This window comes from Taeniopygia guttata, chromosome 3 (assembly GCF_048771995.1).
Source record: "Taeniopygia guttata chromosome 3, bTaeGut7.mat, whole genome shotgun sequence".
NCBI lineage: Eukaryota > Metazoa > Chordata > Aves > Passeriformes > Estrildidae > Taeniopygia > Taeniopygia guttata.
This window is the reverse complement of record NC_133027.1, coordinates 2,444,624-2,463,548: the sequence shown is the minus strand read 5'-3', so window position 1 is coordinate 2,463,548 and position 18,925 is coordinate 2,444,624. Positions and strand designations below refer to the sequence as shown.

Genomic DNA, 18,925 nt, shown 5'->3' with positions numbered 1-18,925 from the left:
GGGTAGCATTCCTGTAACCCAGCTGGCAGCCTGCATACCACAATGTCGTCTAGACCTGCTGGGAACAGTGGGATGACACAGGAGTAAAAATGCTGATGCCTGTTCTGGTGCTTGCACTGGTGCTAAGGGAACGAGGGGAGGAAGAACAGGCAGCACGGAGTGAAACACAAGTTCCTTGCTCCCAGCCTCCTCGGGTAATTCTGTCAACCAGACAGAAAAAGTTGTGGCCATCGCAGGGCTAAAGAATAATCCTCACATAAGGGAAAAAACATTCCCAAACCCCAGTTTTCACATGCAGAAACAAACCCTGCCCTTCCCCAGGCATGCAAATAATAAATGCATCCCTGCACAGACAACATTTTCCATCCCTTTCCTCCCTCTCTCCTGTCTCCATCTCAGAGATGTTTTCTTAGCAATTTGGAAGAGAAATGGTAAAAAGGGAGATGCAAAACACAGAAATAAATTAAGTTTGTTCTCTGCTGTTGACGGATTCGGTCTTAGCACGATGGGAGGAAAAAAAATACTAGGAGCGATAAATCCATATATACCTACTCCAAACTACACCCTGCTTCCCAAGGGACACGGTATAATGGTAAATAAGTATAGATGCAGTTCCTACTAATGAGGCAGGGTACAGCAAGGCCAAAGAAAATGCAATCATCTCGGGAAAAAAAAAACTGCACAGGACTCCTCCTCTCCCATCCACGGAGGAAATCAAATGCCAGCTGCACCATCCCAGGAAGGAAGCAGAGCCTGTACCTGATGAGCCCTGCAGAAATGAGGAGTCATATCACGGGACCCGAGCAGGCACTTCAGGCTTTCACCAGCCCAACAATTGTCTGCAGAGCACAATTCCCCTCTCCGGTATTTTACATGGCATCATTCATACAAATTGCAGGGGTATTTTTCCCCAGTGTTTTAGTTTTTCCTTCCCTCCATCTCCACTAGTTTGAAGCAGGGGGACGTAGGTAGCGTCTCCCAGAGCCGCGTTCCCTGGCCATCACTTTAACGCTTTCCTCCCTACAAAGTTTAAATATCCCCGGTTTTTTGTTCATAAGCGTTTTGTACTTAAAAGCCATGGAATCACACTCCCAGTGTTACCTGAACTGAGACAGACCCGACTCCACAAACATGCTTAAACCTTCATTTCCTCTTCCTTCTTCCTTCCCCACCCCCAAAACAGCTTTTTTTTTTTTTGTCCCTAACACGAAAGAACTGGGGGAAAAAACATCACGTCCAACCGAGGCTTTTCCAGACCTATCTCAAAGAACAAAATGCTTCCGAAAAAGTGCTCTGCAAACATACCAAGACACACTCCACCAACTAGGAAAAAAAAAAAAAAAAAAAAAATAAAGGAAAGAACCCATCAGGCAAAACTGAGGTCGAGGAACTCGGTGGGGTCTGGCTCGGGTGTGTATTCGGCACCTAAACACACTCACATCTTGTTTTGTTTTAACCCCGAAGCTGAGGCAAACACTCCAGCAGAATTTCCTGCCGCTTCCCCCGACCGCTCCTGCGGTCAAACCGTGCTGACCCAAAACCATCCCGGACAAGGGACACAAAAGCATTCACCCGCCACCCCCGTTCCCCACCTCTTCCCAAGAAGTACAAAACAAACAAGCGTCTGACACCCCACCCAAGTTCTCCTCGCACATTTTGGGAATGACTTCCCTCCGGGTCCTCCTCCTCCCCCACCCGTTCCCACGTTAAACTCTCCGGCACACAGACACCTTTCGGGGGTTTCACGCCTTTGCTCTCCCCGAAAACCTCCCGAAGCCCCGAGAGCTGCCAGAGATCTGGCAGCCCTGGGAGCCGGCGGGGTTTGGGGAACCCCTGAGCCCCGTTCCCCCACCTCCAGCGGCACAAAGCTCCCGAAAAGGAGCCCCCGGAGCCCTCGCACAGTCCCCGGCAGAGCGAGGGGGCTCCGCAGCGGCTCCATCCCCGATCGGAGCCTCCCTCCTTCCCCCGCCGTCCCCGGGGGTCCCCGGGACAGGGAGCGCCGGGGTTCGCATCAGCCCACCCCAAAACTCCGCGGCGAGCAACACCCGAACAAACACCCCTAAACCGCAGCACCCACCCAGGCTGAGGGGGCTCCGCGGCCGCCACTCCGTGCCCCACACCGGGGAGATGGGAGGAATCAGAATAGATATACAAATGGCAGGAGCAGCGAACCCCAAAGGCGCCCTGCCCTCCCGCTGCAGCCTCCTGGGGACACCTTCCTCCTCCTCCTCCCCCGATCCGGGGCACCCGCGGAGCCCCCCAAAAGCCGCGGCTCCAACTCTGCTGCCCGTACTGAAGGGCTGCCCCTGCCCACCCTTGCCCGCCCCCGGCTGCCCCCCTCACGCACATCCCGCTCTCCGGCTCGGCGCGACTCCCGGCGGTGCCGGCGGAGGGGAGACCCCTTCCCACTGCCCTCCCTCCCTCCAGCCCACCCACCCGCCCGCCCCCTCCCCTCACCGCCGCCGCCGCTCCCCCCCCGTATCCCCCCGCGACACTCACCTCTGGGTGCTGCCGGCGCCTCCGCCTCACCATGGACCGGCGGAACTGGGGGGGTCCCCCCGCCTGCCCCCGCCCCAGATTGAGGGGAGATTAACGGGGGGCGCGGAGGGACGAGAACAATAGGGGGGAGGAAATCCCTCAGCCCCCCCACGCCCCCCGAGGACACAGCCCCCTCCCCGCCCGGCGCTCCTCCTGCCGCTCCCTCCTCCTCGCCCGCTCCCTCTCTTTTTTTTTTGGGGTTGTTTTTTTTTTTTTTGGCTCAATCACACCAGACCGACTGTCTTTGTCTGTCTGACAAGCGCCATGTTGATATCAACATCCGAGCCCCCACCTGCTGCAGCTGTGAGACCCTGGGACTTGTAGTTCCCCCCTCCCCAGGGTGACGGGGAGACCCGCGGCGCCGGGACTACAACTCCCAGCGTGCCACGGGCGCGCGGCGCGCCAATGGGGCGGCGGGGCTGCTCTCGGGGCGGACTACAACTCCCGGCACGCGTCGGGCGGCCATGACGTTATCTAAGAACGGAGGGGAGACGGGACTACAATGCCCATGATGCCCCGGGGCCGGCGGGGCGGGCGGGCAGGAAGGCGGGCAGGATTGTCCCGGTAAATAGAACCGGCGGACGCGATGAAGCTGGTGAGTGCCCGGGGCGGGCGGCCATGAGGGCGGGGAGGGGGCTCGGCCTTCCCCCGGCGGCGGGGGGGGCTCCCCCGGTCGCCTCCTGGCTGCGCAGTCTCAGCCTCGCCGGGCGTGAGGGGAAACTGAGGCGCTGGAGTGGGGCCTGAGGGAAAAGGGGGGGAGGAGATGCTGAGGGAGTTGGGGGGACTGAGGGATAAGGGGGTGATAGTGGGGCAGGGAGGGGCGGGGGTCGGCCCTGAGGTGTGGGGGAAGGTGGGGGTCGGCCCTGAGTGGGGCGGGTAACGGTTGGGGGGGGGGGAGGGGCGTTGCCCAGGTTTGAGGTGTTGGATGGGATCAAATCTTAGTAAGAGGAGGAGAAAATGTTTCTCAGCCTTCCCAGCCTTAAACATGAGTCTGGTTTGGAGCTCTCCCCTTGCACGTGTGGCTTCTGCTGGACTCTGCGAGGAAAGTGAATAAATGCCTGTGGTTTGTGATGAAGACGTTTTTCATCTGCAGTGTGATAATACAGGGAGGTACTAACAAAAAAAAGAAAAAAATCAGCCTGGAGCAGCTTTGCTAAGGGTGCACCTTGCTTCTGACAGGGGTTTTGGTTCTGATATTACAGTCTTCTGTCAGAATGTACATGACCCATCATATTGGTCTCCTCTCTTGAGCTGTTTCACTTTCCTGGAGACCTTGGATTCAGGAGCCGCTTTGTTTTCCAGGAAGAATTTCAGTTTCACATAATGTGCTGCACTTCTTGGTCTGGAGGTGAAAACCCAAGCAGTTTTCAACATACCTGAGCATAATATTTGATTTATTTAATCTGAAGTGACACCATTACTCAATTTAAGATAGTCTCTTGGTTTTGAGGCTGAGCAGTGTGTTATAATAAAGCTTCATAAAAGTAAATGTTCTGATTTAAGACTTTTAGGAAACCACTCTCTGTGGAAGTGTGTACAATTAATTCCAGAGACAGGTGGTCAAGGAGTTTGATCCTGCTTAATCTTACCTGTGTGATAAGGATCTGTGCAGGGATGGCTATTGCCAGTGGGACAAAAACTGCAAAGTCAAGCACCCCTGGGTGTGATTGTAGAGGCTGATAGAATTCAGTGGGGAAAAGCAAACTGGGAAAACTTTGTTTAAAGACCCCACTGGAAATGCAGAGCTCTTTTAATGTTGAGAGTCTTGCATAGGGACAGAGAGAGGGAAGGGGTAGAGAGGGGAAATACAAACTCTGGAGTCTGTATTGGAACATTTTTAGCATTGTTTTTAAATTCAGGTACTGAGAAGTATAAGATGAGGTTATTCAACTTATATTTTTTTGGAGATGTGTCTGAATTTGGGGTTGTGAGGAGAAAAGTCCTCTTTTTTATCCTCTCTTTATCCTCTTTTCTCATAGATTTGGGTTGAATTTGGAAGAACAGGGTAGAGGTGAGGGACTAGTGGAATGTTCCCTGTCCATGGCAGAGGGGTTGGGATAAGATGAGCTTCAAGGTCCCTTCTAACCCAAACCATCGTGGGATTCTGATTCCAGATCTGATTCAGAATCTGGTGAAAACCTCAGACTCCGACAAACTCAAATGTGCTTTCACTCAGGCAATCCTCAGTGCTCGTTTCCCCCCAGATTTTAAGCTGGCATGTGATACTAATACTGGAGGAATGCACTGCAGGATTTGTTGGCTTCACTTGGAATTCCAAGCTCTGCCTTTAACCTGCATAACTCTGAATGTTTTGGAGCTGCGAGTTTGAGCCACCATCTCTCTGCTCTCCATGAGATGCTCATGGAATGGGATGTCTGTGGAGAACCTGCCCCTCCCAGGCCCTGAGCATCTGGAATCAGCCCCTCAACCACTGCCCCACTGCCAAACTTTCGTTCAATTTGCAAATCCTGCCAGGAGAGCTGTGAGCTGGGCATATTTATGACTTTTGTGTGTTTTGTGTCTTTTTTTTAACTTTTGGAGTTAGGAGATGAGGCACCTTTGTGTGTTGGCTGCACCAGCCTTTAGCCATAAGGGAATCAAGCTGGAAGCAAGCAAATCTTGGAATAAAAAACTTGCATTTTAATCCAGTCAGGAATATGAAATCTCTGGATCTGTTTTAAACAGTAACAAGTATAAACTGTGTGGAAATTATCACATTTATAATGTGTATAGAGACACACATTGTGCAAACATTCCTGGATTCCTGATCCAAAAATCTAACAGGGGTGCAGGCCCAGCAATGTCACTTGTGCAAACAGCTGTATAGAAAATACAAATTGCCTTTTTTATTTTTCTGTCACTGTAGAAAGAATCCACTGACTCCCAGGAATCCATTTACCTCAGCAGACAGCCATGGAGAGAGATGACTTTAGCTGCTTTAAAAGAAGGAAAAAAGAAAGATTTTCCAGTTAGGTCATAGATGTCGGGGTAGTAATACTACTCATGATTACAAAAAAAGGCAAGAAAATATTTTGCTGATAAAAGTGGTGATATTTCATTGCCTTTTTTAATTACCAATAGTTTAAAACCTACAAAAATAAAACTTATTTTTCCCTTCATTTCTTTCTATTTACTTCAATTTATAGCTTCATTTGTCAAAGTTCTGGTCTGGTGAGAACTTAATTTCACATGAGAGTGTTACATTTGTGAATAAACCAAGTGAATTCCTCACTCCTTCATGAGCTTGGCTTTACATATTTTTTTAAACTTTACTAAAAGAAAGACAAAATGTAATGTAACTCCTTAATAATTAAGGCTTTGTGAATTTAAAACAAAACTCTCTGTGATATTTTGAATTTAATATTTGAGGCTTAGTCGGTTTTACTATTTAAATAGAGTTTAAAGTAGGTTTTTGAGGAATGTATGTAAATAGACTTCTTGAGGGCTGTTAATCCAAACAGTTGCAGTCCTGTGTTAACATTATTGTGACCAGAGGTAGAAAATGAAATTATTAATCTCCCTTTTTCCACTTGGTAGAGGGAAGTATAGAACACAAGCTTAAGGGATAAATTACTTAGTCTGTTTTTAGTGCAGTGTACGGCCAAACAAGTGGTATTTTTCATCTTCATTGACAAAAACTTGAAGTAAAAAGCTCCAGTTTGACCACCTGAGCGTGGCTGTGCTGCCAGATGCCCAGACTTGGGAGACTGGAGATGCAAAATCCCTCCTCTGGGAGCAGAGGAACCCTCCCGCAGAGGTGGCCACGCTCTGCTCAGACATTTGTCTCTAATCCCACGTTTTAAAGCCGACCTTTCTGTTCTGCTCTCCCTCAGAGCAGTTAAATGTTTGTCACTCCAGACAGGAGGTGGCTGCATCTCAATGATGCTCAAGTGCCCCCTACATCATCTGCTCACCGGCTCATTAAGCTTGCAAAGCCTTTGGGATTTGGATACACAAACCCTTCCATTCAGGTGGGGCTGCCCAGTCCCTCCTGTTTCCTGTTTGTGTTTAGCAGGACAAAAAGCAGGTGAGAACTTGCCCCAGAGCTGCTGCACCTGTGCAGGGGTTGTTGGGGCAGGTTTCTTACCAAAATAAATACTGTGTTCCTGCAGGGCTTCTCTGTCTCCCTGTCCACCTCACTCGAGTCATTTTCAAATTTTCTAGCCAAGTTTTGCCAGGGGCTGAGTTTGTAAGAAGCTGATTTCCTGAGTTTTTGGGGAAATAGGTGATTGCAAGAAAAAAAGATACTCTGCATGTGTCCTAAATCAGAGGGAAGAGCTTTGCCATCCATTCAACCCTTGGGATCAGAAAAACTGTCTGAAGAAAATCTGCTCCTTAATACCCTGACATGGGGAAATCTCAGTGAACACACACAGCTGTGGGACACAGATTCATGGGAAATTATGTTTTATTTAGGTGTGTAAGGAACTGTGTTTAAAAGCAAGGGGGGAAAGGCAGTTTATGAACTGTTCACATAATCACTGAGGTTGACAAAGACCTCCAAGATTGAGTCAAACCTGTGACTGACCCCACCTTGTCACTGAGTGCCACATCCAGTCATTCCTTGGACACCTCTAGGGATGGAGTCTCCAAAACTCCCTGGACAGCCCCTTCCACTGCCTGTCCATCCTTTCCATGAAGAAATTCCTCCTGATGTCCAACCTGAACCTCCCCTGGCACAATTTGAGGCCGTTTCCTCTCATCCTGTCCCTGTTCCCTGGGAGCAGAGCCCAACCCTCCCAGCTGCCCCCTCCTGCCAGGAGTTGTGCAGAGCCAGAAGATCCCACCTGAGCCTCCTTTTCTCTAGGCTGAGCCCCTTTCCCAGTTCCCTCAGCCCCTCCTGGTGCTCCAGCCCCTTCCCCAGCTCCATTCCCTTCCCTGGACACACTCCAGCCTCTCCATGTCCTTGCGGTGAGGAGCCCAGAGCTGGACACAGGATTCAAGGTGTGGCTTCACCAGTGCCCAGCACACAGGGAAGGGTCATGTTCTGAAAGGTCCTGAGTAACTCCTCCTCATTCTTCTTCCAGTACTGCCTGTCAGGACATCCAACCTTGCCATGCAACGTGCTCAAGTTCAAATCCACCACCATCATGCTGGACTGTGGGCTGGATATGACGTCGACCCTCAATTTCCTCCCGCTGCCTCTGGTCCAGAGGTGAGTTCTGTGGCCTGTCAGCACTTAGTCTGCATCTTCTTGGGTTGCAGTTGGAGTGCCTGAAATGGTGTATTGGAAGGAGGGAGGGAATGAGTACAAATGAACAGCATCATCTGATATCATAAATAGACTTTGTTCACTTAAAAATTCTCTTTATCAAAATAACGTCCTTTGGCTCAGTAGACGGAAGACATTTTATGGATTTATTGATTGGTTTTTCTAGATAATTTATTCTAAGCTTCAGTAAAGTATTGCTGCAACTGCTCAGCACAAGTGAGGTCACATATCTGTCATCTTTCTGGCTTCTTCATGCAAGATGAGATAAATGGGTAACTGAGATGGAGCGCGTGGAGCCCAGCAAGTCCTGTCTAACCACCATCTTCTCAGGCTGTTCTTCAGAGCATGGACTAATGCAAAGAAAAATAGCACTTAGCAGCCCTTGTTAGTTGCCTACATGGCATAATTGTTCCCTTTTAAAAGTTAAATAAATAAAAGGGCACTGCAGCTGAGCCTGGGAGGAACAGCAGGGAAACAGAAATAGAATCTAGACCAGAATCCTGAGATCTCCTTTCTGTGCCCTGCTACGAAGTTGTATTTCCCCAGGTTTTTAGACTAATTTGGCTAGTAAGTTAGGGTGACATGTTTTGTGTAAATTGAATAAATGACAAAAATTAGCAGTTGGAAAGGTGGGAATGAGTCACTCTCCATGATGGGAAGGAGTAGGAGTTTTCTCAAAAGCCGTTTAGTAACTTTGATCCACAAGGAAATAAGTGAGGAACATTCTGGATACAGGGAAGTCTTGATTGAGAGGGGGGGAAAATACAATTGGAAAAGGGAATTTCCTAAGTGACTTAGTGAGGTTAAAGCAGTTTGTCCAGCATTTCCTATGATTTTTTATTTTTTGGAAAGTAGAGGAAAGGAATAGACAATGTGTGCATTGTTCTGCAAGAATGTGGAGTTCAGGATCTGCTGTAGAGAGGCAACAGATGCCCTTAGAGGGATCAGTGTAAAAGTTAATTTTTGTCCCATTCCACAGTGCAACTGGTCACTTCACCAAGCGGTGCAGTAATAGATTTTGAACAGATCCAGAAAATTTTGGAAATTCAGGTACAGACAGAATTGGCTTGCATTTGCTTTCTTCCACCTCCCCAAAAAAAAAGGAAATTGAGAGAGGAAGAAGTAGCAAAATGAGGTGATCGAACAAAGGCTTAAGAGGTTCTTTAGAGCAGCAGGAATGAGCTTTCCCCTGGGATGTGGCAGCTTTGTCTGCTGATAGCAGACCCTGGGAATGAACAGCCAAATTGCAGGTCGCAACCTGGAATTCCCCAAGCACTTCCAGAATGTCGGCACTAAAATGACTCAAACTCAATAAGAGAGGATGTCAGATTTGACCCCTGATGGCCCAGTGGAATCGGAGCAAACATTTGGATTTAAATCCAATCAATCTTGTCGGTGAGGTGACTGAACACCCCTTACAGCAAGGATTGGCCCGAGTACATGGACTTGGGCAAGTAATTGATCTCCTCTGCACACCAGGTGTCCTGCAGAGAGTTGTGGAAATAAGTCAGAAATGCGAGGAGGAATGTGGCTACCACTGCAAAGTCCTTATCTCTGTACTACTCATAGTTGTACCATTAGAGATGAGGAGTCCATTACCATGATGTCCAAACACCTCTGAAATTCAAATGTGTGTTATCAACATAACATGGAGTGACAGAGAGCTGACATTGTCATCAGATGCCAGGTAAGGTGACAGGAAGGACTGACTGCCTGAGGGATTTGAACACAGGCCTGTCAGATCTGGTGTTCTCTCCAGCTGTATCCTCTCAGAACCAGATGTGCTTACTGGAGATGGATGTGAGTGAGACCTTAACCCAGGAGCAGCCATTCTTCTCTCTGCTGTCTTTAGCCAGATATTCCAGCAGGATTCATGAACCCTTTGGATTCTGCAAATCTCAGTATGTGGTCTGCAAAGCTGCCCAAATGTGTGATATTACAGAGGATCTTTGCTGCACAGCTCAATCCTGTGTTGTACCTGGCATAGGACCCTCCTTGAGCAAATATTTTGAGAGCCTGTGCTCTAATCTATAAGAGAGGAAAGTGCTGCAGTGTTTGTGACATTAAAGGGACTGGGCATTTTTTAGAGTTCTTTGCTCTTCAAAGAAATGCCAGTGCAAAGGTATTTAGATTCCCCCTTGCCCTGGAAATGGCATTCCTTGTTCTCACCAGCCCATGGAGCATGTGCAGAGCACCTGCAGCTGCCCAGCTCTTTATGCTCCTGTACTTTAAAGGAGGTTTGTCAACTGGAGTTTTCTCCCCTGTACCAAAGTCAAATGCAAAACGGTAAAATGAACATGTGGGAAGCTCTTAACCTTTCCTGTCTATCCATGACACACTTGCTCACATTATTTATGGGACAGTTCCAGCTATTTTGGATTAATCAATCACTCTATTACAATGTCAAAGCGATGTCAGGAGGAGCTGTGTTGCTTCTTGGCTTCAAGGCAGAGTCCTTTCTGTCCTGTGTTGCTTGTTCTGCTTTCAGCCACACACAAGACACACCTGCTCATTTTGCCTCCCCTGACTCTTCACTCCTCAGTGGATGCCAGTTAAGTACAAGTTTAGTGCTCTTTCATCATGAATAAAGCAAAACTCTTGCAAGGTTAAATTATGGAGAGTAGGACAAGTAAAGTTTATTCTGCTCTGCTCATGCTGCTGAAACCATAGATGAATCCAGGGATTTGCAAGGCACAAGCCACTGACCTGACCTTGTGCTGGTGTTGAGACATTGAACTGCAGCCCTCCAGGTGGCCCTTCCTGTATCTGTCAGAGTTTTTGCGTATCAGAGTGCTTTGTTCTTGCTTTCTCCATAACTCTTTTAGACTGATTGCACCAATTCTACTCAGCCCCCTCAGTTTCCAAATTACTGCTCCTAAGTTGTGCTTTTGAGCAATTCACTGGGCAGTACATTTAGTCACTTCATCTTTTCTATCATCAGACTTCTTCAGCCTTGCTCTTTGTCCTCAGAAGGGAATTGCCCTTCTTCTGGAACTGCTCCTCCATGACAGATCCTCCTGCTGTCATCTCTTACCTTCTGTCTTCACTCCTTGACTCTTGGATTTCCCTTTTTTCTCTCCTTGTGACTTACTGGGGTGTCAGAATTTGTTCTTTTATATTGCTGTTAGTCTGAACACAGCATTCCTCTGAGTCCTTGGATCACTTCTGTTTTCAAGATGTTGAATTTGAAAGTGCTTTTAGGATATAAACATGCCTGTCTGTAGAGCTTAGTGCACAGCACTTGCAAAGTGCATTGCAACCAGGCTCTGTATCCAAATCTGAAGTTCTTACAGGGTTTGGTTTCAGGTGAGTTCAGTTCTCTTGTTTACTCAATTTTTTTTATTTGTGTAAATAACCTTCAGTCTGGGCAGAGAGTGTGTTTAGAGCTAAGTTGTAGACTCATACAAAAATCAGATGTCACTGTGAAATGCAATAAGTCTTTCAGTTACAATAGCAAGAAATGCTGCAGCCATTACTGCTGCAAACTCAGAATTACAATCTCTACCTATTAAATTTCTTTTTCTTTGTTTGAAACAATGAAAAAAGGGGCTCTGCTATTGCTTAAGAATCTGCAGTTCACAGCAAAGCCTCCTTGCCCCTGTATCCTGTGCAGCTCTTGGTGTGGGTCTTCAGGGTGACTCTCAGGCACGAAACCATGGTTTATGTGGATATAAAATCCCAACCTGTGTCTATAAATGACTTAGTCCAGAGCATCAGTCTTTCCCTGCTACTGCTGATGGGAATATTTGTCTGCTGTCCTCTGTCCCAGAACAGTTTTATGGTGCTTTTGTGTTGTTTCGAGCACAGAGTTTGTTGTTGCCCTAACTTCTGTTTATTCATCCACTTTCGCCACAGGGAGCTCAGCAGCACTGAACCTTTTTAAAATCCTCACCATAAATGACTAAAAACTCCCTGCCTGCCTTGTCCTCTGATTTATTTTTACTTATAAGTGTCATAATCATGATTTGTAAAAGTCATTTTGGTGAACACTTAACCACAGTGAAACTGTCTGTCTGTTTTATTGGGACTGTTACTTCCCTGAGACAGGAATGGTGTTCTCTGCCTGTATGACACCAAGTAGAAGGTCTGTGCTTAGCCACTGATAATAATACAGTTCATATTGAAATAATTTTTCTTCTTTCTTTCCACAGCCCCAGGCTGTCCAAACTTCCCGGTTGGGTTTTGAAAGATGGAAGCATGTTTCTGGACAAGGTACTGGAGTGATGCTTGGAATTTTCTTGCCATGCAAAAAGCCACCTGACAGGTTGAGAGTTGGTGCTACAAGGAGCAGCGTTCCGCACTGACTCATCCCAAAGGTTTCTCTGTGTTCCTCTACCAGCCAGGATGTCCTTGCAGAGCAGAACATTTTGAAACAAAATGCTAATAGCAACTCTCAGGCTTCAGTGGTAGCCTAGATTATAAAAAAATCCGCTTAAAATGCACAAGTTGTCAGTGTGAATATTTTTGTATTTCATGGAGCTCCATAAATAATAGTGCTTCGCCTTCTTAGAGTGCCTTTTATTCCACAGTCTCACTTTTCTGACACTGAGGCTTCAGAGCATGCCTATAAATGAGGTTGGTTTCATACCCTTTTTCAGGCAGAACTATGAGGAAGGCAATGGTTTGCCTATGGGAGGTCTCTCAGAGAGGAAAAGCATGGCTTTGGCCTCTGAAATCAACATGTGTTCTGCTGCTGGACATAGCAGGGAGGATATTATCTCCAGCCTCCTGATTCTAAGACACACAGAACTTCCTCAGCAACATAAGAGACACAGAATTGCTCTTTTTTCCCCCTCTTTTCATTGCAGTTTTGGGGGCAGAATCTATCTGAGGCTTCAACCAAAACTTTGCACTGCAGCAGCCAGCTTGATCTGCCATAGGGGAACAATGAACACAAAAATATGTCAGATGTTAGTAAAATAGGCAGATACATTTCAAATGTGGGCAGCAATAGGTACCAGTGGAGAAAATGCTTAATAGACTGTTCTCTGACTATGGGAACATTAAAGCAAACAGTGATAATAGTTGCTTTTGTAGGGGACTTTGAGGTGGACAAAATGGATTGATCTGATTTTTACAGACAAGGGAGCTGAAGATCATAGATTAAAGACCCGATTTTTCTTCTCATTGGAGACAAAAGAAACTGTGCAGGCAGCATTTCTGTTGGTAAAATAGTAACAGCTCTATTCAGAGCACTTGCTAACTGGCAGTTGCAGGGCTGCAGAGGCTCAGGGGCAGAAATGGAGTTGCTCAGCTTGAATTCCCTGGAATTTGTGTCTCCTGAACCCCAGCTTTGGTGTCAGAACTTTGGGCTCCAAAGGATGGACAGACTGTCACTGTAGTTTTATTTGGAATATATTTAAATTTCTGGGATGCTGCTGCTGCAGTGTGTGCTCAGGAGAAACCTCCAGACTCACACACTGGCAATGGAAATTGTGCTGAAAATTCAAAGGCAGCATCTCTTAACTTCACCTTGACCATTGTAAGTGCTTGGAATGGTAAATTCTTTGACCCATGCTGGAAAAAGGCAAGAGAAGGAGTCAAAGGGGGATGTTTTATCATGTGAGGTGGACATTCCTGTTACAGCACTCAGTTTTAAAACTTCAGTCCTGGAGAGGCACTGAAATGTGCTGTGATCTACTTTTAATCATTTTGAACTCCCTTGAGATGAGGTTAGGAGACTTCTGCCACTAGATGTAATTGCTCATTTGTTATTAGTTGGCAGGTGCACTGTAATTATTAAAAATTGGATTCAATCTTTAATTCTGTCAGTCTGAAGCTGGCTGAGACCACTTGCTTTGGGACAGGAGAGACAGCAGGGTGGGTGGTAGGGAGCCTGTGAGTTGTGCTATGAGTAGAGTTGGAAGTGTTTTTGTTCCACTCTGAAGAATGTGACTTTTCATGTGACAAAAGTTTTTGATGCCAGCCTTGAAAAAGAGGAAGAAAATAGGGGATAGAGTTTAACAAAATGTGCCATGTGGAAATTAGATCCCCAAAAGTTGTTTTATCAAATACTCTGAGACGGACTATAAATTGTATTTAGTTCTAGTAAGACAGAAGAGGTTGGATGTTATTTGGAACCAATTCCAAATTTGCCTTCCTGGTCATTACCAGGGCTCTTTCTTTACCTACCAGAGTGCTCTCTCTGTCCTTCCCTAGGAGGATTTGATCCCTTCAGGTACCATGCAGCCTCATCTGGCATGAAAGCAATTTCAGCACATCTGCCTGCACCAAATTGTGTCTAGAAGGGGGATAAATGTCCTGTATAATGGGCTGGAAATTACCCGTGATAAAGAAAGTGTCTGGAAAATCCAAAATTTGCTGCCTTGGATAACACTGTGTTGTATTTTTGTGTCTCCTCTGTTGGTGTGTTTTTTTATAGGAGCTGAAGGAGTGCTCTGGCCACGTGTTTGTAGACTCTGTGCCTGAGTTCTGCTTGCCAGAGGTGAGTTTGTTCAAAGCCTTACTGAAAAATCTGATTCCATTCAATCACATGCAAGAAACCAGTTGGTTGTTGTTTATTATTATTATTTATTTTTACTATTTTTTTAATTTTTATTTTTATTTATTACCAGGTTCCTGCTAATTTATTAATACTCAGTAAATAATACTGCTAAAACTCTGTGTTGTTAAGGTGCTTTCAGGCTCTATGGCACTGGAAAAAGGATGGAAGCAACCCTTTTCAGCCGTGGTTTTGGGAGACATGGAAGGTCTCCTTGAGCAAATACCTGACACATGAATAAGACTGAACTGTCCCTTTTTGTGGCTTTGCAAAGATAACCAGACTGAGCCGGGCTGACAGGATCCATGTGCTGATCTAGATGAGGGCAGGGCATGAAGGTGAGGAAAGCTGCTTGTCTCTAACCACAGATGCAGGACATGCCACTGGAGCTCCCTAGGGAGCCAGCTGTGGTTAAGCCAGGTTGGATTCTGCTGGCTGCACTTCTGCCAGCAGCACTTTCAGGTTAAAAACTTTTACAGTCTCTTTGAGGGAAGAGCTGGGCCTTCACATCCACAGACATGGCTGCAAGTGGCTGCTCAAGCTGGTTTTTACTGGAATTTCTGGATTTAGAAAAAGCAAGCAAGACCATTGAAGATGTTTGGATTACCTAGAATCACCCAGTGGATATGGAGAGTGCTGTAGGAGAAGTAAAGATATAAAAAGCTGAGCAGAGAGGAGTGGGGATGAATGATGGAGAGTAGCATGGGAATAGTATCCCTTTCCTCAGTGTGTTCAGAGAGTGGTAACTTCTGTTCTTTCATTTCGTGGTGGGATGTTTTCTCTGTCTTTCAAAGACAGACACAATTGCTTTTGGGCAGATTTTACACTCTTGAAAGGTTCCTGTCAGCCTGCTGAGGTTCTGGCAATATTGTTCTCATGTGTGAATCCCATGGAACGCACCTCTGGCATCACTCTTGATTCAATCATCTTGATTCTTCCAAACAAGCTGGCAGTTCTGGTACTGGTTTTGGCAAGTGGGTCCAACAGATTACAACCATTCCAACTCAGCTGAAATTGTCACAATCCAGTCACATCAAAAATGACCAGCCCAAACCGCTAATAATTCTGGGTTCTTGTGAGCCTTTTGGTTACCGTCCTGTGAAACTGAGGGATGTGGGAAGCATCTGTGTGTGTGTAGAAAGTGCCATTATGGCCCAGATCTTGGGAAGGACAGGGTTTATGTGCTGGATTCTCTTTGGAGTGATTATCTGCTGGGGTTTAGGGTACTTCAGCCAGACTTTCTGGTTACTTTGGGCTGGAAAATACCCACATGTGTAGCTCTAAATATGACAGACAGGGAGTCACTGCTTCATCTTACTCCTGTTAACCACTGCACAAAGCTGCTTCCCAGCAGCCCATCCTACAACCAGAAGATGGCAACCAACTGCACATCACCATTGCAGGGACTTTAAAAATGGCCTCTCATAAGCTTCCCAAAATTCCCAGCAGATGCTACATCTCCTCCATGGGCACCGGGAAGAGATCTGCTGTGACACCCAGCTCACACCTTGAGTCCACCTATCTGCAAGAGGTTCTGGAGTCATGGCCAGCTGCAAACAGAGTGAAAATGTTGCTGCTTTTTGGCCACACAGGATAAGAGGGAGCTTGTGTGAAAGAGGCTTTTACTTTATCTTCTTCCATGCCACTTCTTTTGAAGAAACTTGTCTGCAGAAGCAGTTAGCCAGAGAATCTCTGTATCGCTTCCAGAACACCATTCCCAAAGCAAGCCAAGATCTGGGTCTAATCCAGCAGCCACAAGGTGATATGAGGCTGTCTGAGCAGCAGAGTACTCTCACACATGTCAGAGTGCAGGGTGCAGCCCTCTCTTTGCTTGGCAACCTTCTGCTCTCTCCTTCACATGCAAGAAACATTTTTAAGCCTCTTCAGTTTAAAGGCACTTTAGTGAGATTGCTACAAGCCCCAGGGAAGATTTCACTTTGTTTTGGTTTTGACACCCTTTTCATCCTATCAGTAAATGCTTCTAGGGTGCTGAGATGTGGCATGATTAAGGTTGGAAAGTGCTGGTGTGTATCCTGATGGCTCTCCTGGGCTGGCATTCAGCTTAGGGCTGGAGCCCCTCTGCTCTGGAGCCAGGCTGGGAGAGCTGGGGGTGTTCACCTGGAGAAAAGAAGGCTCCAGAGAGAGCTCAGAGCCCCTTCCAGAGCCTAAAGGGCCTCCAGGAGAGCTGGAGAGGGACTTGGGATAAGGGATGTGCAAGGACAGGACACAGGGAATGTCTTCCCACTGCCAGAGGGCAGGGATGGATGGGATATTGGGAAGGAATTCCTGGCTGTGAGGGTGGGGAGGCTCTGGCACAGGGAGTCCAGAGAAGCTGTGGCTGTCCAAGGCCAGGCTGGACAGGGCTTGGAGCAGCCTGGGATAGTGGAGGGTGTCCCTGGGTGGAACAGGTTGGTCTTGAAGGGCTTTCCCACCCAAACCAGTCCAGAATTTGATCCTGTACAGTCCGGACACAGCTGAAAACCAAGGTGTGGACAATCCAAGCTTTGGCAGGAGCAGGTATCAGCAGATCCTTTGATACCCTGCAGGGAGTGTGTTCCTGCCTGGAAGCCCAGGAAGATAAGAGGTGCCTTGTCATGGAGCTGAGGGTGGTGTTCACCTCCTGTTCTCAGCTCAGATCATTGCTGATCATGGATTGAAACCATGAGTGCTTAGGAGGAGTTAAGCAGCTTGTCACCAGAGCACTGTGTCAGCCCTCTGCAAAGCAGAGTGACCTACTTTCTTGCCTTTTTTATTCAAATCGCTGGACCAAGCCTTGTAATCAGATAATATGTGCTTGATGAGTGTTGAATTCCATTAGCTGCTCTATAATAACTGAGTTAGAGGTCAGTAATCTTGTAAATTTCTGACTTGACACCATTCGTGTTATAGCATTACCAGTAAATATTTCTAATTAAAATTCTTTTAACAATGTGTGAAATCTTCTTTCACTCTCGGAACTCTTGTCTAAACGGTCACATCAAAACTAATTGGGCCCACCCATCCATTTTGTTGTATCCTGTGAATGGGCTTCATCTCCTGCTGTAGAAAACGTGAATGAGAAAGATGCCAAGCATTTACTTTGGGAAAATATGAGGATTATTTTTAAGCATATTAATAAATAATCTTCGCTCATCTCTTCCTTGGGGTACAGTATAATGTGCTGCATAAAAAAAAAATGAGACACCCTAAATCACTGTTGCAGAAGTTTTGGTGTCTATTCCTCCCTAAGGAGGTACACACATAAATTCTTTGATAAAAGTAAAATAATCATGGATCTCATAACAGCAGCCATTTCATCACCTGAAAGACAGAAAAACCCAGGACATGGTTTCCTTTCCAGGTTGGAGAATGGAATAATTTTAGGGGGCTTTTAAAATAAATCTTGTTAATTTAAAAGCAACATCAATTTTTGCCACAGCTGAGACATGCTTTTATAAACCAGTTACCTTCCTGCAATAAAGTTTAAAAAAATAGAGGAAGAATTTTTTCTGCCAGTTATTAAATTGCATGAAAGGGTTACAAGTTGCTTATCTCTGCTCTGTTTTCAGACTGAACTGCTTGACCTCTCCACAGTGGATGTAATCTTGATCTCCAACTATCACTGCATGATGGCACTGCCCTACATCACAGAGTACACAGGATTCACTGGAACAGTTTATGCCACCGAGCCCACTGTTCAAATTGGCAGGTAAAAAGCCCCTTCAGATTCTCTGCTCCTCTTTCATCACTGCTGAGGAGAAGGTGTAAAGGACAATGTGGGGAGAGGAGTGGTGTCTAATGTTCCGAGGAGGCTTTCAGGCAGGAGCTGAATGCCAGCCAAATCCTTAGTGCTGCAAATGTGTTAACTCCATGTTTCCCAACCTCTGGAACCATCAACCTTTCCAGCAGGTGCTTTGTGTTGAGTCCAGGCCATAGATGTGGGACAGTGGAATTTGAGTGGGCTGAGACACCTCAGTAATTGCCTTATAGGCAACTTCAGACCTTCAAAAACGATGGATCAAAGAATTCTCCTGTTCTTCTCTGTTCCCCGTAACCGAAAGGAGTCTTCCCAATCAGAACTGGACTTGTTCCCCACAGAATCTGTTGCTGTCCATCCCTGGAAGTGTTCAAGACCAGGTTGGACAGGACTTAGAGCAACCAGGTCTAGTGGAAGGTGTCCCTGGCCATGGCAGGTGTTGGAACTAAATGATCCTCAAGGTCCCTTCCAACCCAAACCATGCAAGGATTTTATGATTCCATATAATCACACTTTCCTCCACTCCACAGAATTGAATTCAAGCTCACTTCATCTCAAATGACAGCTGAGCTACATGAGCTCTGAACTCCAGAGAGAAGCACTAAGAAAAATGGCAAAAATAGGAGACTGAGGTAGAAAAAGATATGACAATGCAGTCAAAACCAGAACAGTCACCAAACTTGCCAGTTTATTTGTACAAAATTGTCTTGTTGATTGGATGGGTCAACACCAAATGCTGCAGGTTTGGCGAGGCCTAACTGGAACTGAGCTCTGTTCCTCTCTCCTGCAGAGCTGCTACATTCAGTAATTAGGAGCCAGATTAGGCCCTCCTATCTGGTCTCCTCTGTAAGCACTTTAGGGCAGCAATCTTTGTCCACTGAAGGTCCTGTGCAAACTTCACATGCCAGAGTAATTCCCCCATTGTGTGAAAACAAAC

The 18,925-nt window shown here is 46.5% G+C and overlaps 2 protein-coding genes across 13 annotated transcripts in view; one reads left to right on the top strand and one right to left on the bottom strand.

The window, feature by feature from the left end:
* HMBOX1 (homeobox containing 1) overlaps positions 1-2,846 on the bottom strand; it is a 118,795-nt gene extending 115,949 nt beyond the window's left edge. For 4 of the 12 annotated variants that reach the window (XM_072926255.1, XM_012572947.5, XM_030269872.4 and 1 more), the window contains exon 1: positions 2,500-2,821. The gene's annotated coding sequence lies outside the window, so the exon portion shown is untranslated. Of the gene's footprint in view, positions 1-1,101; positions 1,158-2,077; positions 2,191-2,347; positions 2,420-2,499 lie in introns of those variants that run through there. The other 8 variants (XM_072926258.1, XM_030269874.4, XM_012572949.5 and 5 more) reach the window with 6 other exon arrangements.
* A 136-nt stretch (positions 2,847-2,982) lies between these two features.
* INTS9 (integrator complex subunit 9) overlaps positions 2,983-18,925 on the top strand; it is a 59,835-nt gene continuing 43,892 nt past the window's right edge. Inside the window, exons 1-5 of the mRNA XM_002188803.5 lie at positions 2,983-3,133; positions 7,566-7,693; positions 11,902-11,962; positions 14,133-14,195; positions 17,801-17,940. Coding sequence (XP_002188839.2) covers positions 3,125-3,133; positions 7,566-7,693; positions 11,902-11,962; positions 14,133-14,195; positions 17,801-17,940 — 401 coding nt within the window. The 5' untranslated portion in view covers positions 2,983-3,124. The remainder of the gene's footprint in view (positions 3,134-7,565; positions 7,694-11,901; positions 11,963-14,132; positions 14,196-17,800; positions 17,941-18,925) is intronic.